At 42.7% G+C, this 23,460-nt stretch overlaps 5 protein-coding genes across 8 annotated transcripts in view; 1 reads left to right on the top strand and 4 right to left on the bottom strand.

Annotated features, from left to right (window-relative positions):
- The window catches only part of ubr3 (ubiquitin protein ligase E3 component n-recognin 3), a 38,303-nt gene extending 36,864 nt beyond the window's left edge, over window positions 1–1,439 (bottom strand). Inside the window, exon 1 of the mRNA XM_076746922.1 lies at window positions 991–1,439. Coding sequence (XP_076603037.1) covers window positions 991–1,424 — 434 coding nt within the window. The 5' untranslated portion in view covers window positions 1,425–1,439. The remainder of the gene's footprint in view (window positions 1–990) is intronic.
- A 737-nt stretch (window positions 1,440–2,176) lies between these two features.
- On the top strand, window positions 2,177–4,384 carry mettl5 (methyltransferase 5, N6-adenosine). Of its 2 annotated transcripts, XM_076747427.1 has the most exons (7): window positions 2,177–2,420; window positions 2,503–2,617; window positions 2,700–2,884; window positions 3,295–3,377; window positions 3,691–3,742; window positions 3,813–3,862; window positions 4,279–4,384. In XM_076747427.1, exons 1-7 carry the CDS (start codon window positions 2,321–2,323, stop codon window positions 4,318–4,320), a joined length of 627 nt encoding a protein of 208 aa, XP_076603542.1. In that variant the 5' UTR covers window positions 2,177–2,320; the 3' UTR covers window positions 4,321–4,384. The 2 variants fall into 2 exon arrangements, with proteins under 2 accessions (XP_076603542.1, XP_076603543.1); XM_076747428.1 differs by lacking the exon at window positions 3,813–3,862 and having other exon boundaries at window positions 2,195–2,420.
- Window positions 3,947–10,702, bottom strand: ssb (small RNA binding exonuclease protection factor La). Its single transcript, XM_076747426.1, has 12 exons — window positions 10,574–10,702; window positions 9,652–9,718; window positions 9,462–9,565; window positions 6,789–6,963; window positions 6,279–6,386; window positions 6,092–6,195; window positions 5,697–5,768; window positions 5,540–5,582; window positions 5,314–5,454; window positions 5,039–5,225; window positions 4,787–4,909; window positions 3,947–4,499 (listed from the first exon to the last, which is right to left on the bottom strand). The coding sequence occupies exons 2-12, from the start codon at window positions 9,709–9,711 to the stop codon at window positions 4,420–4,422; spliced, it is 1,197 nt and encodes a 398-aa protein (XP_076603541.1). The 5' UTR covers window positions 9,712–9,718; window positions 10,574–10,702; the 3' UTR covers window positions 3,947–4,419.
- Window positions 10,703–11,232: 530 nt separating this feature from the next.
- klhl23 (kelch-like family member 23) lies at window positions 11,233–15,137 on the bottom strand. 3 transcript variants are annotated; one of them, XM_076747798.1, is made up of 4 exons: window positions 14,685–15,137; window positions 13,300–14,520; window positions 12,018–12,170; window positions 11,233–11,940 (listed from the first exon to the last, which is right to left on the bottom strand). In XM_076747798.1, exons 1-4 carry the CDS (start codon window positions 14,689–14,691, stop codon window positions 11,630–11,632), a joined length of 1,692 nt encoding a protein of 563 aa, XP_076603913.1. In that variant the 5' UTR covers window positions 14,692–15,137; the 3' UTR covers window positions 11,233–11,629. The 3 variants fall into 3 exon arrangements, with proteins under 3 accessions (XP_076603913.1, XP_076603914.1, XP_076603915.1); XM_076747799.1 differs by having other exon boundaries at window positions 13,300–14,561; window positions 14,685–14,768; XM_076747800.1 differs by having other exon boundaries at window positions 14,647–14,756.
- Window positions 15,138–15,516: 379 nt separating this feature from the next.
- Window positions 15,517–23,254, bottom strand: phgdh (phosphoglycerate dehydrogenase). The gene is made up of 12 exons (XM_076747790.1): window positions 22,862–23,254; window positions 21,116–21,267; window positions 20,974–21,039; window positions 20,821–20,875; window positions 20,530–20,628; window positions 20,285–20,417; window positions 20,046–20,194; window positions 19,775–19,927; window positions 18,574–18,712; window positions 18,047–18,174; window positions 17,734–17,956; window positions 15,517–16,781 (listed from the first exon to the last, which is right to left on the bottom strand). The coding sequence occupies exons 1-12, from the start codon at window positions 22,997–22,999 to the stop codon at window positions 16,627–16,629; spliced, it is 1,590 nt and encodes a 529-aa protein (XP_076603905.1). The 5' UTR covers window positions 23,000–23,254; the 3' UTR covers window positions 15,517–16,626.
- Window positions 23,255–23,460: the final 206 nt, after the last annotated feature.

Raw genomic sequence — 23,460 nt, 5'->3', positions numbered from 1 at the left:
AGTTTAACTGTCACTTTATTTCTAATTCTTGCTTATTTCTGCAGAAGTAACACTTTCTAGGTGTAAGATAAATATTGGGTGGGGTTGATGTTACAGATGAGCATTCAAGCATATGAATTCGGAGAAATTTGAATTTTTTATCTCGGCCCATACGCACAGTGTGATCCATAGCAACACACAGTTCACTACATCACTTGGTCATATTCCTCAAGACTATATCAGAATGAGGCAAATTAGTCAGCAGTAAAGTGACTCCAAATAAATGCACAGAACCTGAACTGTGAAGCTGGCCTCTGCCATACTCTGACCAGGCAGTAAAGCTGCTTGACACTGACAAAATCTGATACCACAACCACAATATTTTGTTACTCAAGTTTCTAATAGAAAAACTGTGACAATAATTTGTGTACAGGTTTTGACTCAGTCATGGAATATTTGATGTACACTATGATTGTACATTAGGGTTTCTGAGAGGAAAAACTACTATCAAGAATGGAGATCTGATGTGCAGTCAGGTACAGGGCAGAAGCATTCGCCCTAACAATTAAATTAACATTAAATCAGAGCTATTGCTCTATACTACCATTCAATAGTGAAACAGGACAGCTTTATGTCAAGATAAATTAACTCTAAGACTTCATCCAAACAGTCTAATAAGTTGTAAAATATAGATACACAGAAATTACAGCTGCTGGTAAGAGAATTACTGTTATGGTTAGCTAGGCTGGCTAAGCCTCTGAGCAGAGCTGCTTATTCGACGGTTTCCTATTAATAAGTGGCAGGAGCATCGTAACATCCAAGACTGTTGCTGATAGACAGTGATTCGTAAGCACATCTCAGACAGAATTATCTGGAAGATGACACCGACTACGCAGATGAGGAAATTTTAATAGCTCTGTTAGCTCACTTCCCACAGAGACCTGTCAAAACAATACTGTCTAACCCGTTAGCTAGCATAGCCAGCTTAGCTAGCAGCTAGCTTAGACTTACCCACTCTCTCGCATGACATTACTGTCTCCACAGTCACAGGCCCCACCAGCCTGGCTCCTGAACATGTTGAAGTCATGGCCTGTGTGGTCTCCGTTATTGAAACACTCAGCACACAGTGACATGCACGGGGAGATGCCACAGGTCCGGCATCGATATGCCACGAAATTAGCCGTCCAAACCAAGCCGCACAGAGTCGCGTTGTCATAGGACCGGACCGTTTTGCAGAACTCCTCGAAACCTTCGCCTCCTGCAATTAGACATTTACACCAGTCAAGAGCTTCTGTGTCCGCCGCTGGTTTTTCGGGATTTAGCACAGCGTCGAGCAGCTCCTGAAGTTGTCGGACCCCTGAGCTATTGTCAGTCCGATTTAAGTCTGCCTTTAAGTGGACGGCAGTGGCTTTCTTGTCCCGGCGCAGCAGCGACGCCGCCATCATGCACTCTGGCTTGTTGTCCACAAATTTATTTTTGTTGTCTTGTTTCCATGTTCTCGGACTTTCTCGCGATACGGGGCTCGTTACGTAGTTGTTGGCTCATGAATCTCAAAATGTAATTTAAGCTTAACATGCAATGAGTGAACATGAATTTAATATAGTAACGTTAAATTAGTTAACATAATAAAGCCTTGTAAAAGTATATGATACAACAGAGTCGAAGGCGTCTTGCTTGTTTAACCACAGTCATAAATGCTGTTTTGTTTTCTTGTTTCTAGGGAAGCGATGGCCTCGTTGGCGACCGTCTCTCCATCACGCTACTGATAAAAATAAAACCTTATCTTGGTGCACCGTATAGATAGATGCATGCATCTATCTATCTATGAGTGCACACATGCAACACAGTGCTGTGAGGTCATACCATGAATTTGTTGTATTTAGTACATAAATAATAATTAAAATCACCACCCCAATTTTTACGCTTGTATAAGAATTTATTTCACGTTGTACATAGCTTTTGCTCCACCTTTTATTTATTATTATATATTCAAGATTTTTTTTATTACGTATTAATTTACATTTTTTATTCGTTTTTTTTTCTTGCACTCTTGTTATCAGTTGCATTGTAATGAACTGACTCATGTTCAAAGATACAAACTGTACTTTAAATAAATTCATTTCCTAAAATAAACAAATATGCAGGGAGGAACAACTGTTACGCGTTCCGGGGCTAGAGTCGGATTGTTTTGGTTGATGCACACTCTCTTGCGGAAGTTGTCTGCAGCTACGCTCAAAATGAACACCCACAGCGCCTCGAGCTGAAGAATAACTGCTGGAAATAAGTTAACGGGGTGGGGGCACAGAGGACACGCGGACTCGGGACATCATCGTCGCCAGTAATGAAACTAAAAGAGTTAGAGAGTTGCCTACAGCAGGTGGACGTATTTGAAAAGCCCAAAATCCTTCTGGAACAATATCCAACCAGCCCTCACATTGCTGGTGAGGTGACAGCATTTGATCAGAAGTTTTGCTATTATCACGGATTGTTTTCATTAACTCTCTGCTTTTTTCCCCTCCACAGCATGCATGCTTTATACGATCCAGAGTACGTTTGATGACATTGAGGGTAAGCTAGTGGCTGATCTGGGATGTGGCTGTGGAGTCCTCAGCATCGGGGCTGCCATGCTTGATGCAGGGTGAGAGCATCTGCTCATTTAGGAAAACGGCTGTTGTTTTCAATCGGCTGTTGTTTTCAGTCCCTTCCTCTGTCTCCTTCAGTTTGTGCGTAGGCTTCGACATCGACAGCGACGCACTGGACATATTCAGAAGAAATGCGGAGGAATTTGAGATCTCTAACGTGGATCTGGTCCAGTGTGACCTGTGCTCTCTGGACTCAGAGGCTTATGCTAAGAAGTTTGACACTGTAATAATGAATCCACCGTTTGGGACCAAACACAATCAAGGTGAGTACATGGTTTAAAGGGCTAGTTCAGTGATTTTGTGTTGTGCTTCCATAAAGCTGGGGGACTTCCAAAAGACAGATTAAGACATATCCGTGTTTTAAGTCCTACTTTAGGGGTCAGAATACAAAACCCAATTGCCGCCTTCGGTGAGCCCTCCCTGACATTTCTCTACACTTCAGTCCTCCAGCTGTAAGACAAGCTTTCTGTTGAAAAACTAAAGTTATTTAGGATCCTAAATTAGTGTGTGGCATTAGACAGCTGTCTCCGACATTTAACACTTTTCACAGGCTGAGTAGATTTCATTGTGACACATCCTGATGTTAGTGTAAAAATCAGTGGAGTGCCCCTTTAACTAAGTGTAGCCCTGACAAGTCTCATGTAGTTTTACATCTTTTTATTCTTTATTCAAGGCATGGACATGAAGTTCCTACGAGCTGCTCTGACAATGGCAAAGACTGCAGTGTATTCACTTCACAAAACCTCAACACGAGAGGTAAGATAAGTTTCCACAAGTCACATTTACAGGACTTTGGGCTCTTTTAGAGCTTTTGAGACAAGTTCAAGATTACAGGTCTTCATAAAGGAAATAAATGACTGTCAGTGTTTGAAAGCTGTTTTATCAGTAAAAAGTGATTTTTACACAGCTCTAACCAAGGTCCAGTCGATGAAACGTCCAAACTTGAGAGAAATTCTTCCCACAACATTTAAAGCCAAGTCAAATCTCACGTCCTAATTTCTGTGACTGATTTAAATCTCGTCTGGTATGAAGACAAATGGTTGATGTATGTTTCCTCATCTGTTTACAGCACATACAAAAGAAGGCTAAAGACTGGGGAGTGAAGATGGAAGTAATAGCAGGTAAGAATCACACATGATATCTTCTCTACAACTCAAACATTCAGAGACTGACTCTGCTCCCTCCTAACAGAGCTACGATATGACTTGCCAGCATCTTACAAGTTCCACAAGAAGAAATCGGTGAGTTAATTCAATGTGTCTCAGGGAAGACACGTTTTCCAGCAGACGTCTCAAGCTGTAGTTGACAAAACACATTCAACCAGATTGATTTGTAGAAGCATTTTATTTGCTATTCACATATGCAAACTTAAAAATGGAAAAGCATGTGTTCTCATCACTCACTGTAGGAAATCTACAAGAAAAAAAAAACAAAAAAACAATGGGACACAGATTCTAGATGTCACAGGTCTTACAAAACCAACTAATTGTTCAAGTGAAATTAAATTACTGTCAAGGAGCAGACTGATGTTGAATATGATAAAAATCAAAGACATCTTAAGATGAGAAACGTAGGTACACAAATAATATGAGAGGCACAATATACAGGGACTTAAAAGGCTGAAATCTGACGGCAAGCTTTACCAATTGTTCTCTAGGTTGACATCCAGGTGGACTTCCTACGATTCTCCAACACCTGACGCTTTCACTGGAATGGATTTAAATTGCCTCTGCATTGTCATGGTTTATAATAAATGTTTTTTTTTTAAAAAAGAGACATTCTGGGTGCGACCTTGTGACTAAGATCCGTTTTCAGTTTTGGCAACCTTCGCTGCAGGACCATCAGCATCTTCTAGTTCTCTCTTTGGAGCTGCGGGTGCTAGAAGAAAAGCACAAAGATTTGATATGATTGACACAAGGTTCAAAAAAGTTTGGAAAATGCTGAATTTTAACCATGATGTTTTCAAGGTTAGGAATATGCATGATTTTTATTTTTTCACAATTGCATTTATAGCAGTTTAAATATGATGATAAAGGCTTTGAGAGCGATACCTTGAACGTGCCTCACTTTTACTCTTAAAAAGCTGCCTGTCCTGTTGTATTGTTAGTCAATAAATATCCTGCCATAAAACCAAACTTCGAAGCTCCAAAAGATGCCAAACTTACCATCATCGTCATCATCACTATCAAATTTCGTCTTTTTGCCCATGTATTGAGTTCTGCCTTGATCTCTGCCGCCTCTTCCCCTTCGGCCTCCTCTTCCTCTGCCACCTGATCGTCCTCTGCCGCCTTTTAAGAAAGATGAGACACATCAGTACTAAATCCTGAATACCGTACGTTAATAATTGATGCTCTAAAATGGTTTATTGATGATTGACATCTATTCTGATCTGCTGCTGGCTTGAATCTAATTGTTACCTCTGCCTTTGGATCTGCTGTATGATTCCTGTTGAGCTTCAATTATCTTCTTCAGTACCTCCTTCTCCTCATCTCCCTCAAGCACCTGCCAAGTAACACTGTTGTCCTTGACTTTCAGTTCCCCTCCATTTGCCTCTGTGGCCTTATCGAATGCTTCCTTTGCGTTCCCATCGAAGAGGAGCGTACCCTTGTGGAAAGCAAAAATACATAATTTTTACTACATCACATCTCTTTGCACCAAGTAGGAGACTTGAGTGTTGGAGGAGTTCACTTACCTCTTTGGCCCCTCTTGTAAAATCAACCCACTTTATCTTTCCATGGCCAGAGAACAGTTCGTGAAAGTCCTCTCTTGAAACGTCTTCAAGCTCTCCTGAAAACTTCAACAAGCAGCCCGTCTGTTCATCCAACAGCAGGCCCTGCAGCAGAAATGAGGCATTATCATGACTGACCGGAGCCCATCCCAGTGAGAGAAGAGCTTGTAAGCACTCCACAGGATCTTACCATTTCTTTCTCTTCTGTGTGTTTCTGCTGTTGCTCCTTGTCCCTGAATAATAGTTTTTGGGAGGGGGGGGGGGGGGGGTCAGTAAACTTTTACCAAAATGTACATTATGTTTTTAGGGCAGTAGTATATATACACAAGTATTGCTTGTATACTCACTGTTTAGCTTTTGCTTTCGTCTCTGCTTTGAACTGTTTTCTCTCTTCTGCCTTCTTTGCGTGGTAGTCTTCTCTGAAAGCAGAGCATTTACACTATACGTTACATAATATGCGGAGATATTGCATCCAAACGTTTGTATTTATTTCAGAAAAGATCACAAAAATGAAACTAAAGGGAGCGAGTGCAGGAAAACAACAACCTGATCTGGCTTAAAGCCCGACACACTAAACTAGGCACAAAATATTTTGCATGTGCTACATTTACTTTCTCTGTCCCAATCAGATTAAGTAAGTAAAAAAATCCTGCATTAAAATTCGTGTCACGCTCACGTTTGTTCCCCCTTTTCAGATCTTGTGCTGACACAGAGTTAAAACACAGCAGCACACAGAACTCACCTGGATAACACGAGCATCTCGTTGTCTTTGAATGATTTGATGTCGGAACGCTCCAGGAACTCCTTAGATGACTCCTCTGAGTCAAAACAGATAAACACTGATCCCTGTAAAGAAATTAATTTAAGAAATCTCCCCAAATTCTCAGGAAAAACATACATTTTGAATGGTTACATAATACTGAATGTACCTTGAACTGTCTCTGCAGGTTTCTCCTCATCTGAATGTTTTCTATGGTGCCTTTCCCATTCAGCCACTCCTGAATCTCATCAAGGGAAGTCTCCAGAGGAAAACCTTTCTAAATGAGAAAAGATCATATTAGAATGTTAAACGACAACAGTATGTTCAAGGTACAGAATAAACTCTGAATGTGCACAACTGACAGTTTGATGGAAATTTAGCACTTCACACATCTATTTAATGAGACAGGTGTGTAGGAGAGGGGTAAGACAATTAAAAATTGCAAACTCCTGCACACTGTCTAAAAATTTTGCCTGGTCTAGCACCGAAACGTCGCAAATAAATGTATGATCGCAAGTTAGACAGGATTACTGCACAACTGTTGCACTGGCCTGCATTTGTCTAAGTTAGGTGTACCAAATAAACTGGCAACTCAGTGTAAGTGACATAATCTAATTACAAAGATAAATGTATTATTTAAAATAAGAATTCTGAATTAGTGTGCAAGCAATTCACTTACAATGTACACAGATTTGTGTTTAAGGGCGTCTTTGTATTCATCGTTCAGTTCGGGTAAAGGCTTGCTTGGAGACCTCCTGACTTTAGTTTTGTCTTCGCTGATTTCCAAGAGGCCGGTCTTTGATTTCTGGAGAGCAGCAACGATGACGCTGCTTTCTGTAGTTAAAGACTTCAGTCTGGAAAAAGAATACAGATGCTTCAACAAATACTCTGAACTCAAATGGAAAAACAAATTCAAGATCAGCCCTGCTGGAAGAGCATGTATAAATACTGACGATCCACAAGAGCATGCATCCTTTGTCTCACTGCAGTGCCACAGTATAAAGATGGAGACACTGAACAGCATCTAAAGTTTGGTTGTAATGAGGGTCTTGTTTGTCTCAGCCAGCACAGATGTCATGTGTCACCGCAATAACCCGTGGCAGAGGTTTTAAAGACATCTGCAGGGCTCAATTCAAGAGTAAATTAAAAACAACAAAAATAAATCAACCCACACTGGCAACTGAATTACGACTGCAGTCCTCTTTCAAGCAATTAGGTTTGATTAGAAAGTGAAAACAGCTGACGCACACCAACTTCTGTCCACATTGAATTCCAACTATAAAGACTTAAACCAGCCGCATTTTGCCAAGTTGTCAACAGGAGGGTCTTTACGTCTAATGGCCCGACATGAATACCTCTTAAATTCGGCTAAATTTGACTTTATGATGTGTGCCTGTTTTTGTGTGTGTGTGCTGTGGCTAAATGTAATCTTGCTATTAGCAAGTGCACTTCAGGGCCAGGGTGAGGGCATTCGCTGATCTTGCTCTACTTGTCTTGAGTCAGACAATGGGTCCACAAACTGATTCGTCATCACTGTCGTCTTCTTGTTTTCTCTGGACTCCTCCCATCCGCTGACTGGAAAACGCTACACTTCACCATTCCTTGAAGCTCAAGTATCTGATTCGGTCACATTGTGCTGGTGAGACCCCAATCATTGAGGTTAATGTAAATATTTTCTCATCAGCTGTTAAAAACGAAGCACTCGAGAGGGTGAGTTCCCCCCAGTTCTGCAACTGCCTTTGAGATGTTAACAATCATTTTGCAAAAGTCTCAGGCCCACAATAAGAATAATCAAAGAAATACACTATTAATACTAGAGCTGTCCCAGATGTCTTTTTTTTTAAATATATATTCAAAGTTTCTATTGAGGTTTTTGATGAAGCTTCAAGTGTCTGTGATATTTTAAAACATTATCAAAGTGAAGTGACCAGATAAAATTAATTCTTTTTTTGTCAATAAATTAACTTTCTTTAATGAATAACCTGTCAGTTACGTTAACACAAGTACATTCAACAAATATAACAATGATCTGCAGTAACTGGAAAGTGGATCACACAAGTCAGAAACAGACATGCAAAATAATACTAATAATAGAACAGAATTTAAATGTCAGCGTTATGAATGAAGCTGCAAACTATTTGGTACAGGCCCAGGACTGCAGTAGTCTGGAGCAGATTAGTTTTCACATTCTCTTGGGGTTGAGGGTGTGGTGAGAATAACAGAGAGCCACCCAAACAATACAATAATAGCAGTGTTATTGCAGGTCAACACTAAAATTACCTACTGGTACAGACAGAGCCAGGCCCTGTTATTTCATGGGTTCATGTTCCTCATCTAAAGATCCTCCTGCACGTGTATGTCTCAATATGCAAAAGACAGCTACAGCTAGAGGATGGTAAAACATGGGACTGCCGAATCATTTCGTATCATCAGTCTGCTTTCATTTACGCATTGTCACTTTCTGGATAAGACAGCAAAACGGTAACCTAAAAATTGTGTTTTCACATAATCTTTGTCTTAATGCAAAGCTGAAACCTGCGAGAGACCTCACACCTAACTATAAGTTGACAACCGATTTACAAAGATACACTTAGATTTTTGCTCCATGTACTGCTGGTACAACCGCAACAAGACCTCCCTGCAGATTTTATGACGTTTACCTGACTTACCTGAGTAATTCTCAAACTGACCATCATCATGTTATACTGGAAAATACAAATAAATATTGCTAAATATATACATATTTAAATGGGCTGTCAGATCCCATGTACATAGGTATGAGACCAAATACATACGAATGATAGAAAAACAAATACAGCATACTATATTCTGTATGCTCTGATACTTGACATGCATCATCTCCCAGGTCACAGACCAAATACACTCCATCTTCCTCAGTCATGTGCTGAGATGGCCACAGAGCTCACTAAAGCGTGCACTGCTACATCCTGCAAGATCCCGCCCAACCAGATAAAACAGAGTTTTTAGGAAGTCCCGTTACGAGAGAGCCCTAAAATTACCCAGTTTTGTGTTGTATGGGATTCCTAATCTAAGCAACAAAATAATGAAGGCCAAGCTTTGCAAAAACAAACAAACAAAAAAGAACCCTGTGTTCTATATCAAAGCAAAAAGGGGAATTTTGATCATGTTTAAAGACGTATTGTCTGATCTTAATACAGCACTGCAGAATTTCCTTCGTTTTTATACTCGACTCTAAACTGTGTTGATGTTACACAAAGAATAGGCATAGGCAATAACCTTTAATGGGTGACTAAATTATTGAAATTAAGGTAAAATATGAGTTGTAATTATTTTGCAGCAATTATACAAAGAATGTGTGAAGTTGACAAACCTGTTGAATTTTAGCATCGTCTCCAGAGTCACCCAGCCATCATCCAGTTGCAGCTGCTCTTTGAGAAATTTGTCTCTCGGAAGATTGTGATCCCCGAAGTAGTACTAGAGGTGGGAATGAAAGACATTTTTAGAGCTGAGTGTAACCGACTTTTACAAAGTATACATGGAAAGTTTTAAATCAGAATTACCTCTATTTGTCGTGCAACTTTCATCTCAGTTGGAGACATCCCTTGTTGATTTTCTGCCATGGCTGTTCTGTGTAGAAAACAGTAATACAATTAATAAGTGGGGGGGGGGGGGCGGACTCTTTAATGAGTTTTTCCTGTTGTTATTTTCCAACTTAAAATTCAATTCACCTTCATTACACTGAGGATGACTCAACTGTGTAGATATTTTCAACAGTTTTGCAAATGATCTGCAGGGCTGGATACATAAGTGCGAACCAGACATTTATTAACATAAATAAGAGTATTCTGAATCCTTCCTGACTATAAACAGCAACTGCAGCTGTTGTTTGAGCTCAACTGTTTGTATTATTTTGTAATGAGCCAATTTATAATTTGTGACACAGCAAGACAAAAGTCTCATGAAGGCAGCTGCTTATATATCTTCAGTAGCTACACCCAGTAAATGAAATCTAAGAAGTCAGTTCAAAACTTACGACATATGAATATTAGTATACAATTGGCATGAACAGGTTTCATTTACCCTGATATGCTGCTGCTGCTGCTGCTGCTAGCTTGATAGCTAACTTGCTAGCATAGCTAGCTTACATGCCGCAGCTGTGTATCCGTATGCTACTAAAAGCTAAGTCACTCAGCCCATTGAGTCAAGTCACGCTAGCGGGAGATGTTTAATTCAGTGAAATATTATCCTAAAATTACTTTCGTACCCAACGTCACATTAATGTTAGTCATTTAGCGGTTAAGTTAGTCACACTGCGTGCGTTACCTTACTACGTTAACTCCATTCTAGCAAAAGCATGCTGTTCGAACATGCTAGACGAAAATGTCCACTCTGTGCTTTTGTAAACCCCACAGAACATTCCCAAGGTAATGTATAAACAAACAATAAAACCCCATTTACACCACCTTAAAAAGTTATACTTACGGTACGTTGAGTTGGTGTTAGCGGCAGTTTTTGCTGTTGGAACCAAAACTCCTCACTTTTCTGCTCTCACGCTGCAGAACTGCGTGCTACGGAACACACCGAGGACCAAAAGAGAAAACAACGACACCGTGCCTCCTTCACTGGATGACTCTGACCGGCTACAGTAACTACACGTGCATATCTGTGTGATAGCGGGCACAGCCTCAGGGTGTCGCTGTGGTCGATGTTACGGCAGAACATCAGGCAGACTGACAGATGTCTGTCACTGATGTCTGAACATGTGCGCTCATTATAATTTAGCTACTGTTTAAACGTAATTTAACGAATACCACAAATTTATGTTACTTGTTATTTCTTTTTAAAGTGTATTCACTAAGATTTTTATATTATTTGTTGTTATTGTGTTTTTATTGTACTTATTTTATTCTTATTTTGACCTATTATATGTATGCATTATTGGTGTGTGTGTGTGTGTGTGTGTGTGTGTGTGTGTGTGTGTGTGTGTGTCTAAAACTCTTAACATATATAACATTCAAAAGTTGCAGGATTAAGCCATGCGTAAATCTCAGTGTGACTGTGTGAAAAACAATGTGACTGAACCCACATACCAGTGTACCTGATACGGAACTCAGTGATTAATTCAGGCAGAAATCACATCATAAAGGTAGTGATTTATTTAATCAAGTAGCAGCCTTGTGGTACAGTTCAATTAAAAAAAGGAAAATATTATTCGGAGTGCCCAAGAGCATCAGTAGTCTAAGGTGTATTCTGTGTTTATATAAAATGGATTTTAATAATACTAAAATATGCTCGTCTTAAATCTCTTTTCATTCTTTTAAAACAGAATTACCCAGACATAACTAAAATGCTAATTGTGAAGTTCCTGAGTTTAAAGTGAAATTGCTTGTTCTTCTTCTATCCACAGTTTTGCATACGTGTCGATATCTAATACCGGTTGTTCAGTCCAAAAAGTGGGCTAACCTGCGTGATAGTGTACTATTCACCTATTGATCCATTTGGCACTGAAATGACAACATTCATTACAAGGGATTGACACTAAACACTAAAAACACAAACACATCCATGTGATCTGGCCGGGCTGGGCAGAGTCCCCACAATCTCCCAAGAGTCCAGCTGAGGGTCATATTTCTCAATGCTCTGCAGATAAGTCCCTTTGGAGTAGGAGTATCCTCCTGTTACGTAGATACAACCATTTATTACCACAGCCCCACACTCCATCCTCCTCTCCTTCATCACAGATATCGTCCTCCATTCGTCTCTCTCTATGTTGTAGCAGTCTGCGATGGTCGTCTGTCCACCCACCAAATACATCATGTTGTCCAGTGACACAGAACACAGCCCGTACTCTGAAAACAGAGGATTTCAAATGAGAGCACAGTATTCAGCATATTTTTCTTCCTGTCTCTTCCCATTTTTCACATACCTGGATGGGGACTTATTGTAATGATACTCCACTCATTGACATCTGGCCTGTAGACTTGGATTTTCTCATAGGTGCAGTTTCCTCTGTATCCATAGTGACCTCCGCTCACATAGATTTTATCTGCCATCACACAAGCAGTGGCATTTCCTACACCTTCAAAGGACACAGAGGTTATTGGTATCATTTCATCAGTCACTCATGTTAGACTTTAACCAGAACTGAATGATTTTTTTGACCATTTGGCAGCAGCACAACAAGCTGTAAACACAACACTGACATATTATCTTCTTTCAGCCCTGTTTTGCTATACATAATTCCTGAAAGAAATATCTGGCTATTTAGCCATAAAAAGCTTCACTTTGCTCACAAACTAACTGTGTCTGTGTGTTTTGTGGTGTTGGGCTGGTAGAATACAGTGGGTTTATCAGAGCTTTTCACTAAAAAAACAGCTGCCTATCTGGAAACAGCGAATAAACAAAACACGATATAGATGTGGGCCATCAAATTAAAACAATGAGCTGAGAGACGTTAAAACTGCTCTTTAGATCTGAGGTGAACAGCAGCTAGGTGATAACTCGTCACTACGAGCAGCTGCTTTTACTTAAGTCGTCTTGTGATTCAGTGTTTTTGCTCAGTTTCACCTACTCAGTTCCTTCTGTGGCTTTCAGCTACAGCTACGTTCAGGACATGATCCAGGTGTTATGATGACTGGTTGTCTCCATGCGACAAAGCAAACTCCATCCACTGAGCTCAGACAGAAGACCATATGTAGACCTTGTGTTTATATCTTCTTGTCAAACATCCATGGCCAAGTTAAAGAATGAACCTCTAAGCCCAAGTTTTTTGTACACAGTGTTTACAATAATCTCCATGAATACAACCGGACTCATGGATAAACTTTAACTTTCAATCAGTAATCCACAACTGATGCAAACAAAAATATATTTTTTGAAAAGCACTAATCTAATGAGGTTCAAAGTTCATTCTTGATCTTGGAAACAGCAGTTGAGACCAAAGGTTCCACTTAGAAGCTGCTCAGGAGCTTTCAATGGAATCACATGATCTTCATCAGCAGATGGACGGTTAAGAATAAACTCGGAACTCAGCTTTCATGGTCAAGAAGTCCCTACAGTCCTCTTACAATGCCATGACAACATCTGTTGATAAACATCACGTGTGATGGTTGAAAATTCCAGAGCAGCTATTGACCCTGAGCCTGTTTTCTCTTTCCTCTTCAGTTCAATCAATGCACATACAACGCATCACTTCGTATTTTGCATACCTTGGATCATTTTGGCCACAGGGAACCATTTCTTTTTCAAAGGATCATAAAATTCTGTCTCTTGCTCTGGAGCCCCTCCCCTGTAGCCCCCGATGGCATAAATGCAGCCATGCAAAGCCACAGAGCAATGGTAGTATCTAGCTGTGATCATAGGACAACCCTCGGTCCATTCGTCATAGTCACAGTTATAGACTGACACGGTGTCCAGAGCCTCGACAGTGTTTGTCCTGTAACCACCAGTCACATAGATATTTGCCCCAAGTAAACTGACGCTGTAGCTCTCTCTTGCATGGTCAGGCATGTCTTTTCCTTGCACCCAGGTGTTGCTGACAGGATCCCAAATGTGAACCTCACAAAGAGGGTGCCAGTAGTATCCACCAATGACATACATGCTGGAAGACACTTTTCTGCTTGCAGACATCTGCTTGCCATTTGACCTTAGAGCCTGAATGATCAAAGATTTGAATTCCCCTTCACCGCGTGGTCTGCGTGCCTCTAAAGCCGCCTTGAAGTAAATCTCATCCAGTTCCAGGTGGATGGAGTGCAGGAGGTCTGCAGCGTGGTGAGCACGATTATCCAAGTCATGTGTTACCCATTTGGCCGCGGCATCCACCAACACTTCGTCCCTCTGCACAGTGAGGTTCTGAGCGGCCAGAAGGGATCCCATCTTCTCATGATCCAGCTCCAGGAACTCCTCCTGCTGAACGAGCTCCGGGAACCTGCTCAGCATCACTCTGCGGGCCTCCCTCTCCAGGCCGGGACACAGGTGCAGCTGAGCAAAGGCGTGCATCCCCAGGCAGTTGTCCACATCCAGGAGGCGGATGAGGAACTGCTCACAGGCTTGCTTCACAGAAACGAACTGCAGGAGGTCCGCAGCCTCCAGCAGGCTCTGCACGTTGCTCTCGGTGATGCACACCTGAGCCGTGTACACATAATTCACCAGAGCACCCAGCACCCCGCAGTCGACCCCGCTCAGCTTGATGACGCTGTTGGACCTCTCCCGCATATCAGCCGTAAACATGACTTTGAAATAGGAGCTGCGGGCTGACAGCAGCGCCTTGTGGCAGTGAAACACCTGTCCGGACTCGCCACATTGTAGAGTCACGTCGGTAAACAGGCCACTGATGTAGAAACGCCTGAGAGCATCCAGGAGCTCCGCTGCATGGTCACCATCACAGAAGTCATATGTGTAGATTTCAGCTTGCTTATGTGACATGGTATCTAGAGGGAACACGTGAAAATATGTCCAGTTTCACTCCATGCTGCACACAGAAGACGAGCAAAATCGCGTCACGTTCTCATTTCTAATTAATCACAGTATTACGCTGCAAGTGTGCCTTTATTTACCATTGAATTCACAAGCAGAAGGTTACAGTCAGGCTCACCTCTCATCCCAGTCCCATGAGCGGCCCGTGCTGATCAACACCGTCCTCCCTTTGAACGCTCCTCTCCACAACACATGAACCCTCAATTTAGCTCCTGCGGGACAGTCGCAGGCAGTCCTGTCCTATTTTGGTGTTTGTGCGCAGCGGCCATCCCCCTCCTCCTCCTCCTCCTCCTCCTCCTCCCCCCTCCTGCAGCACGTCTCCACCAGCAGGTCCTTGACAAAACCAAGCCAACCATTGAGCGGAATCAACCCAACGCCGCTATTTTCCTCCCAGAGTCTAAATATAACTCTCCATCCACACGGTCTCGTGATGCGCGCACGGACGGTGAAGCCATCAGGAGGAGAAGCATCAGTGCGTCGCCTTTACTGCAGCACGACAAGGAGCCGCTCGCTCTTCATGTTTTCGGCCCCATTCTTGTCGTTGCCATGGCATTTTGAAGCCAGCTCCAGTGTGGCCAAGGCTTTGGCTAATCCTAACCAGGATTAACAACAGTGCACAATATTCATTCCTGCACAAGTTCTCAGATATGCAAGAGCTGACACGAGCAGTCCTGAAACACAGCACTGAAGCCAAATGAGTACCGCAATTACAATTACAATTATACAGTTTGTCATTTGGCAGACGCTTTTAACCAAAGCGACTTACATATGAGCTTTTCATTCATCACAAGATAAGTTCTAGACGGAACAACAAGAGTAAGAGTCCAAATCAGCTTTCTGGTCCAACTGGACAGAGGTGCTACGAGACACTGCCCCGAAATAATGCAGTCAACAGATGTTTTTTTTTGTTTGTTTGTGTGTGCGTTTTTTTGTTTTTGTTTTTGTTTTTTAGGACAAGAGGGTGTTCAGTAAAGAGCTTGGTCTTTAGTCTTTCTCTAAAGATCGAGAGGGACTCTGCAGAACCAATGGAGTTTGGTAACTCGTTCCACCACAGAACCTGACTGAGGGAGTTCAGGTAGTAGGTTGGTGTCAATTTTGTTGCAGAGAGGGGGCAGAGATTGTTTAGAGGCGGCTAGCGAAGAGCAGAGTTTGTCTGTTGCCTAATTCACAGGGAGTGAGGAGAAAACACTGAGGAGGCAGGGTGGCCGAGACCTCATCTGAGAGCTGAGCCGGTGTGAGGGACCGGAGGTTTCCTCTGAAGGAGACCATCTGCGGCGGAGCTTGAGGATGCTCTGGTAAGGATACAGAGAATTCAATAAAAAGTGGTCGGGTACATGTAGTGGGATGACACTTATCTTAGCCGTGCAGCAGTTTCGCATCGCATTTGAGTCTAGAGAATTGCCCGCTTTGTGTGGGAGCAGTGGAGGCCTGTTTGAGGTCAAATGAAGACAGCAGTGAAAGAAGTCGACCGCATGGGGTTTGTAAAGATGAATATATCAGGATTTCGCCTCTCGCGACAGACAGAGGGCGTGACCCCCGACCCTACTGTCGAAACTTGTTTTGCATGAAAAAGCTGCAGAGTAACCAGCTGTTATTTATAACATAATAACGTGATCAAATACTATAAAAATAAGAAAAATAACCACCGAGTTCACATGAAAACTTGACATTTTAAACTAAGCAGTTTTGCATAGTAAAGCATTGGAGTGAATTGAACTGTACAGATGTGAAAGTGTAAAGCTCAATGAATAAAAGCAGCACCTCAAAATTGTTCTTACAGTGTTTTTAGTAAGTGTACTTTATTTTAAATTTCTTTAAAAAGGTCAAACAAAGAACCGAACAGCCCACAAAACCGTAACACTTCATTCACCTTTACCTCAACAAAGTGCATGTAAAGCATCTACACACAGGAAAGATATCAAAACGCCAGTTTTAAACTGCAAGTGTTCAACTTCAACAAGTTGTTAGTTGTAAACGCTAAAGACCAAGACGGATCAGTTATGTTAGACACTCCTGGAGAATGTTTAGATTTTCAGATAAGCCTTGCTGGCTGCTGTCACTTAAATGGAGAGCTGTGCCGCCTCCTTAACTAAAGGCTTCAAGGCACCGAGGTCTCGCAGGAGAGAGGACACCCCCACACAATACCACAGCTCCCCAGCGCGGTCTGCAGGAGCGCTGAAAGACTCGATCTCCACACCCTCTGTGGCCAGCAGTCCTACACAGAGAACAATTGAAAGGAGAAAATCTGTGTCATTTTGAGGAGTCATAACTCAGTATCACCATTCATCTGAAAGGAAAGCCAAGCTGGAATCACCGCCTGGTGGTTGTATTTCTCGGCCAACCAGTCGAGATGCATTTTACAGCCATGTCTGCACAGAGTCAAATATGTAGTGAAGACTTTGAAGGACTTTAATAAAAGCTATTCAGTGTATTTTTGGTGAAGTGGAAGTTGTCACTATATTGACATGTATGAGTCCACATGCCGTCTTCACTTAGAGACTATTTTCACACAGCACAGAGGACTGATAGAGCTTCAAAAATGAAAGAAGCTGCAAACTGTAACCTGGTGACGCTTCACACACATCTTCAACCCGGCAGCACAGAAGATCTAAACAATCAGCGCAGTCACAATCTGCAGACGCCCAAGATTAATGTCGACAATCAGTATCTGACCAAATGTGAAATATGGCCACAATCTCTGCCTCTGCTCCTGAGTTTTGGTGTCGAATAACGGCCAGGAAAGTGTTTCAGCAGAACATTACGGTGTCACAGAGAAGTTGAACTTTGACCTTTGGAATATAAAATGTCATCACTTCATCATTTCATCCTCTGAGACAGTTGTTCTGTCTTAATTAGCCAATGAATTCTTGAGTCACTTGTGAGGTCACAGTGACTTTTGACCTGCAATATCTTATCAGTTTATCCTTCAGTCCAAGTGAACCTTTGATTGTTTAAGAGAATAAGGTTGCTTAAGAAACACTGACTTCATCCTGATTTCTCCAGTAAAGTACAGACAATTTTTAGGGTTCTGACACATTTTCCACTTCACAATTCCACGATTCTCCAGACACAGATTTCCAGACTTCTTGGCAGACTTGTCAGACAATATCTGACATCCAACTACATGTTTATTACATTTATTATGTTTATTATTCAAAGTTTCTTACCGGCCACTGAGGATAGGAGCTGAGGGTTTGTGGAGGCCTTGAAGAACAGCAGATTTCCAGTGAGAGAGACCGGCTGTCTGAACACACTGTCACTCAGCTCCAGCAGGACTGGCACGCCACCTTGAACTGCACCACTGGCTTTGTAGCTGCAGCCATTGGCCACGATCTCCACTCTACACACACCACTGGCATAGCCGTCAGATGCGCAGTGGGTCTGGTTTACCTGAGGAGTAAGTTCACGTGTATGACAAGATTATCTAGAGAAAGACACACACTTGTTAACGTCATGTGGCAAAATGAGCGGATGCAGTACCGTGATTCCAGACTCCTTGGCGAGGCTCAGTACATTGATGAGGTTCGGGCAACAGCCAGGTTCATGATTCAGCAGTCCGACCAGCACTGATGAAGTCATGTAACCAGTGGAGGACTTCATGCAATCCCCTGGTTTGAGGAAAACAGCGCACAGCGTTAACTGCCACGAATAGCAGGTGAAACATTTTGAAGCAAAACTGTTCGAGGAAAAAACATGACTGCAGAAAGTGCATCTTTATCTTATAATTAACATTTTCTATTTATATTCTGGAGCAGTGCAGCATGTCATAAAGGAGATACAGCACAGGACATTTACACAAAACAGACCACTACCATCCCTTAACATAAGATAAAACCCAGAAAGTGCATCTTAGTAATTGACTGCCTGGCTTCTATTCACTACAATGCCTATTTCACAATCATTCCACCAGAGGGCGCCAACACCCACCATTGTAATATCATCTTCCTATGACATAACGTCCCCTTCACGTTCCTGGTTATACAACTGGGTTAGACCAGTAGTTTTACCTTGAGTGGTGATTTGAACATGGCTGAACGGTTTCTTAGAAGTCGTGCAAGACTGCAGCACAGCTCCGACAGCTTCTCCCAGTTTGATCAGCTGGTGAGACTCCTGGGAGAACGTGCTGGCCAACACCTGCGCATTCACCTGTGAAATGCAGAAGACGTGCAATGATGAGTGCTTTTATGAACTGAATGTGATCATCTGCCCTGCCGTCTCTCACCAACTCAACATTGATATGCCCTTATCATTTTAATGGAAGGCTAAGAGAACGCTGAGCCACCTTACAGCCATGATGGAAACAGCAGATGACTTAAAGGTCAATTTAGTGGTCGACGTTTTAATCATATTAAGCAATCTTGGGAAGATAGTGTGATGTGATTGAGACTGTTTTGCCAATGTTTCCAGAGTCAAGACTGACCTTAAAATCAAACTTATGGAATGCTCAGAAAAATGGAAATCTGCACAACTACAGTGACATCTGGGAAAACTCCTGATTATTAAGTGAAGCTTTGTCTCCCAGTGTGAGTGTCACTGTGCCTCCTGAGGTTCTGTTACATACCTTGAGGCATGTTTCCAATTCAAACAGCTCAGCTCAACTTGTTTTTTTTTTTCTTTGTCAAAACTTAATACTAAACGGTGGGAGTGACAACACTGCAGACCACTGATTGGTCAGAGAGGATCTTCACTTGGACATCCTGCACACCAACTCTAAACTGCAATTTCCTTTAATTCACCGAACGCATGCTTTTTTTTTAAAATGTCAGTCTGCGAAACCGCACTGTGGTCAACTGATGAAGTGCAGATGTTCCTCAGTTTGATTAAAGGATGTCAGATGGAAACGATGTCCTCCATTGTTCTTCCCTTTGTGTCGCGTTGAAGATGTCACGGCAGTTTCATCCAGCATCACTGTGATGATCAGCTAAGAATCCCAACTGCATGCTGGGGGCACTAGCTGCAGCTGAAAACTACACTGAGAAAAATACCTGGTACCAAAACCAAGTCGAGTCGAGCTGAGCTGAGCCGTAGCGTGCAGTGGAAACATGGAATTTGATTTAGGATTTATGCTACACTTAAAAGATTCCTTCTCATGAAGATCACTATATTTGTCAAAGGGAGGACTGCTCAGCCAGTAAAAACAGCTGTATTATGTTCTCTGTGGCTTGTGTTTTGAGGTCATTTATTTTAAAAAAAAGCCTAAAAACGTACTGCTCCGATCAGCTTCTTGCCGTTAACCATGTCCACAATCTGCAGAGCGATGTCCTCCCCACAGCGGGCCTGGGCCTCCTTCGTGCTGGCTCCAAGGTGAGGACAGCTGATGACATTAGGATGGTCGACCAGTGAGCGGTTCTTCGGAGGCTCCTGCGGTCAGACACAAAGAAGTAGAGCACAGCATCTCTGCCATTAATATTAAAGACACAATCTGATTTCATAAAAACAAAAAGACACATTGTTTGAGGTCGTGTGTCAATAGTCTTGCCTCGACAAAGACATCAAGCCCGGCTCCTCCACACTGTCCGGACTCCAAAGCTCTGAGGAGAGCAGCCTCGTCGATGATACCTCCTCGTGCACAGTTCACAACCTTCACTCCTTTCTTGCATTTAGCAAAGGACTCATCATTCAGCAGACCTTGGGGAAAGAAAAAAAACTGAATATGAACTTCAACAATTTCTAAGTGCAATTAATGACTATAATCAGGAGAACGTCTGTAACACTCACCGACAGTAGAGGGAATTAGGGGAGTGTGGACAGTAATGTAGTCACACTGGGGCCAAAGTTGCTCCAGAGACATCTGCTCCACCCCCCAGCTGGCCGATACCTCAGGAGGAGTGATTGGATCATAGCCGATAGTCTAAGAAGAGCAAGAGCGGTTAAACAAACTCACCCCTCCACGTTTGTTTGATCTAATCGCTGCAGTGCAATTGAACCACTGAGAAATGCGACCCCACGGTCTTGTCACGTACCCTCATGCCAAATGACTGCATTCTGGAGGCGACTTCCTTTCCTATTCTTCCAAGTCCAACTATTCCGAGAACCTTGCCGTACAGCTCTGCACCCATGAACTGTGAAGTTAGAAAACAAAAACAATGAGCCCGTCTCCGAAATCCAAACCTGCACAGATCCAAGGGTCACATCTGATTAGTGATGACTGGCTGAACAATGGAGCCGACCATGCAACAATAATCGCTTTGTGTGCCCACTGCAAACACAGACGATCAAACAGCACACGGCGGCAAACCGAAATCTCCGCTCACCTTTTTGCGATCCCAGTTGCCTTGTTTCATCGACATCGCAGCTTGAGGCACATTTCTGAAAACACAATGGCGCGGCAATGACACAGTTACAAGGCTTCAATGAAAAGGAGGGAACATGTTGAGAATTGCTCACGAAAACAGGACTCGTCTTGCCTTGAGAGGCTCATCAGCAGGGCACATGTCAGCTCGGCGGCACTGATCGTGTTACCGCTTGGCGTGCTGGAGAAAACAGCGCACAGTTAATGGACGGTACATTATACTGAAACCACATGTAGTGCACAGACTGGAGACCTACTTCATGACAATAACACCCTTTTTGGTAGCAGCGTCAACATCCACGTTGTCCACGCCAGTCCCGGCTCTCCCAATGATTTTCAGATTGACGGCAGCATTGATCACATCAGCTGTTACCTTCGTTGCAGATCGAACCACGAGGCCGTCGTAGTCCTAGAAGGGAGAGAGCGTTACACGGTTGATCGAGGCTACATTACCAAAAGCCCTGTGGCCTCAAACCTTCAGGGGCACCAACAGCTTCACTGTGTGTCAATTTTTTGTGTTATTTTGATCAATTCAAAGCTGTCAATCAAACCCTGATGCAGAATAAACAACCAGAGTGAGACCACTGGAAAAGGGGGGTCTTGGTCCTTTTCCAGGTGGCCTGCTGTGGCGTGAGAAAGCACACAGACCGACCTGAAGACGTGTGTCAGAGCAGATGTTATTTGAGCATAAATTCAACAGCTGATCGACAGCTGATGATAAACTGTCCACTGTGTTAGTGATGTGTGGCCTTCATATTTATCCAAGGTCACTTTGTAACCATGGCAACATGCACACGCATCAGCTCCAGAGTGTGAGATTTTCCCTCATGTCATCAGAAAACCAGTGTTTAGCTTTTGTCCTACTGTGCATTTTAGAAGTTCCCCGATAAAATAGTGAAATGTAGCAACAACACAGTAATGATCCTCCGGAGTTATTGTGGTACAAAATGTCCATTTTTGTCCCATTTCCTGTCTGTTTGTTATTATTCATTAAAGCCTGGATGAGGTCTAATAATGACTCATAACACTCAAAGCTGTACTTTATGTACAGTGTGGGTCAGTGGTTGAAAATGGGCCCTAAATGGCCCCTGCAACTACTGATTAATCTGATTATTTTATCAATTAATCAATCAGTTGTTTGGTCTATAAATGGTGAAAGATATTGATTGATGAGTGTGTCCCAAAGCTGAGATGATGAGCTCAAATGTCTCGTTTTGTCCACAACCCAGAAATATTCTGTTCACTGTCGGAGACGCGTGAAGAAACCAGAAAATTCAGAGAATGTTGAACTTTTTTCCTTAAACCCACTGATTATCAAAGTAGTTTGACAAGTAACCAACTAGTTGCTGCAGCTCTAAGTCCAACCCTGACTCTACTACAAACGCCTGACTCCATTCAGTCTTAATGAGAACACCTCCACTGCATTGTCTCTGATCTGACTAATCTTATTGTGCAAAGGCAAATATTTGTCTCTGTCACATGCACAGCCTCTGAAGGAAGCTGACAGAGAGCATCAGGGGAACCATTCTGGCTCCCATGAGATTCTGGAGAGGATTTCAGGGTCTGGGTTGAGGGGTCCTGGAGTATTTGGGGGTCACAGACTGGGACTTCTTCTCAGAATGTGGGTGAACAGCAGCAAACTGAAGAATGAGTTGCATCAGCCTCCAGAGGGGCGGTACTAGCTGAACTACCAGGTCTGAGGGCTCAGCCCGGCAGAGAGGACGTGTCCGGCTGCTGAGGGTCCGCTGAGCCTCACATCGAAGAGCACGCGCACGCACACGCGCGCGTGCACACCCACACCTGACATTAAACTTGGTTTTAAAAAAACTGCACGCATATGCTGCATTTAAATCTCTCTGTACAGACAGACGAGGCGGCCTTTTCACACGATGCTAACTACGGCGACTCAACTTTTAACGACCGTTAAACGTCTGCGCAGCAAAGAGAGAAAACGACTCCCGGTGCACGTGAAACAATTATGTAATACAAAGAGCCAACCTCACCTTAATTTCCGCCATTAACTCATCCTTCTTCATGTTCTGTTTTTCCGTGACTCGGATGCCATTTTCCTCCAGAATCGTCTTGCACCGGGGGTCCACACTTTCACTGATTAAGACACTCTTGATGGAGATGGGGGCCATCTTAGCAGGATTTCTCTCCGGGATGCTAGCTGGTGGGCAACTGGTGTTGACTGGCTAATGCCTTCGTGAAGTGATGGACACGGGAAGTTTTTTTTTCCCTCTGTTGGTTTTGAATGGTTATCTCGGATTTAAGACAGCCCCCTTTAAAATAAACCCGCCTCTCGTGCGTCTCCTGTTCTGACGTAACGTAACGGCAGCCATCCCTTCACGAGAGACCGGTTCAGCCAACACACACACACACACACACACACACACACACACACACACACACACACACACACACACACACACACACACAGTAACTTACTATAATAGTGTCTTCTTCTTCTTCTTCTTCTTCTTCTTCATATTATTTATTTATTTATTCATTTATTTATTTTTTTACCGATGTATTAATATGTAAGCATGGTGGAATAAGACACAAATTAGGTCTCATTCACTCAAGTACTTCATTAAGTACT

This window comes from Chaetodon auriga, chromosome 13, assembly GCF_051107435.1.
Source record: "Chaetodon auriga isolate fChaAug3 chromosome 13, fChaAug3.hap1, whole genome shotgun sequence".
NCBI lineage: Eukaryota > Metazoa > Chordata > Actinopteri > Chaetodontiformes > Chaetodontidae > Chaetodon > Chaetodon auriga.
The sequence above is the reverse complement of the archived record's forward strand: the minus strand, read 5'-3'. Positions and strand labels throughout refer to the sequence as shown.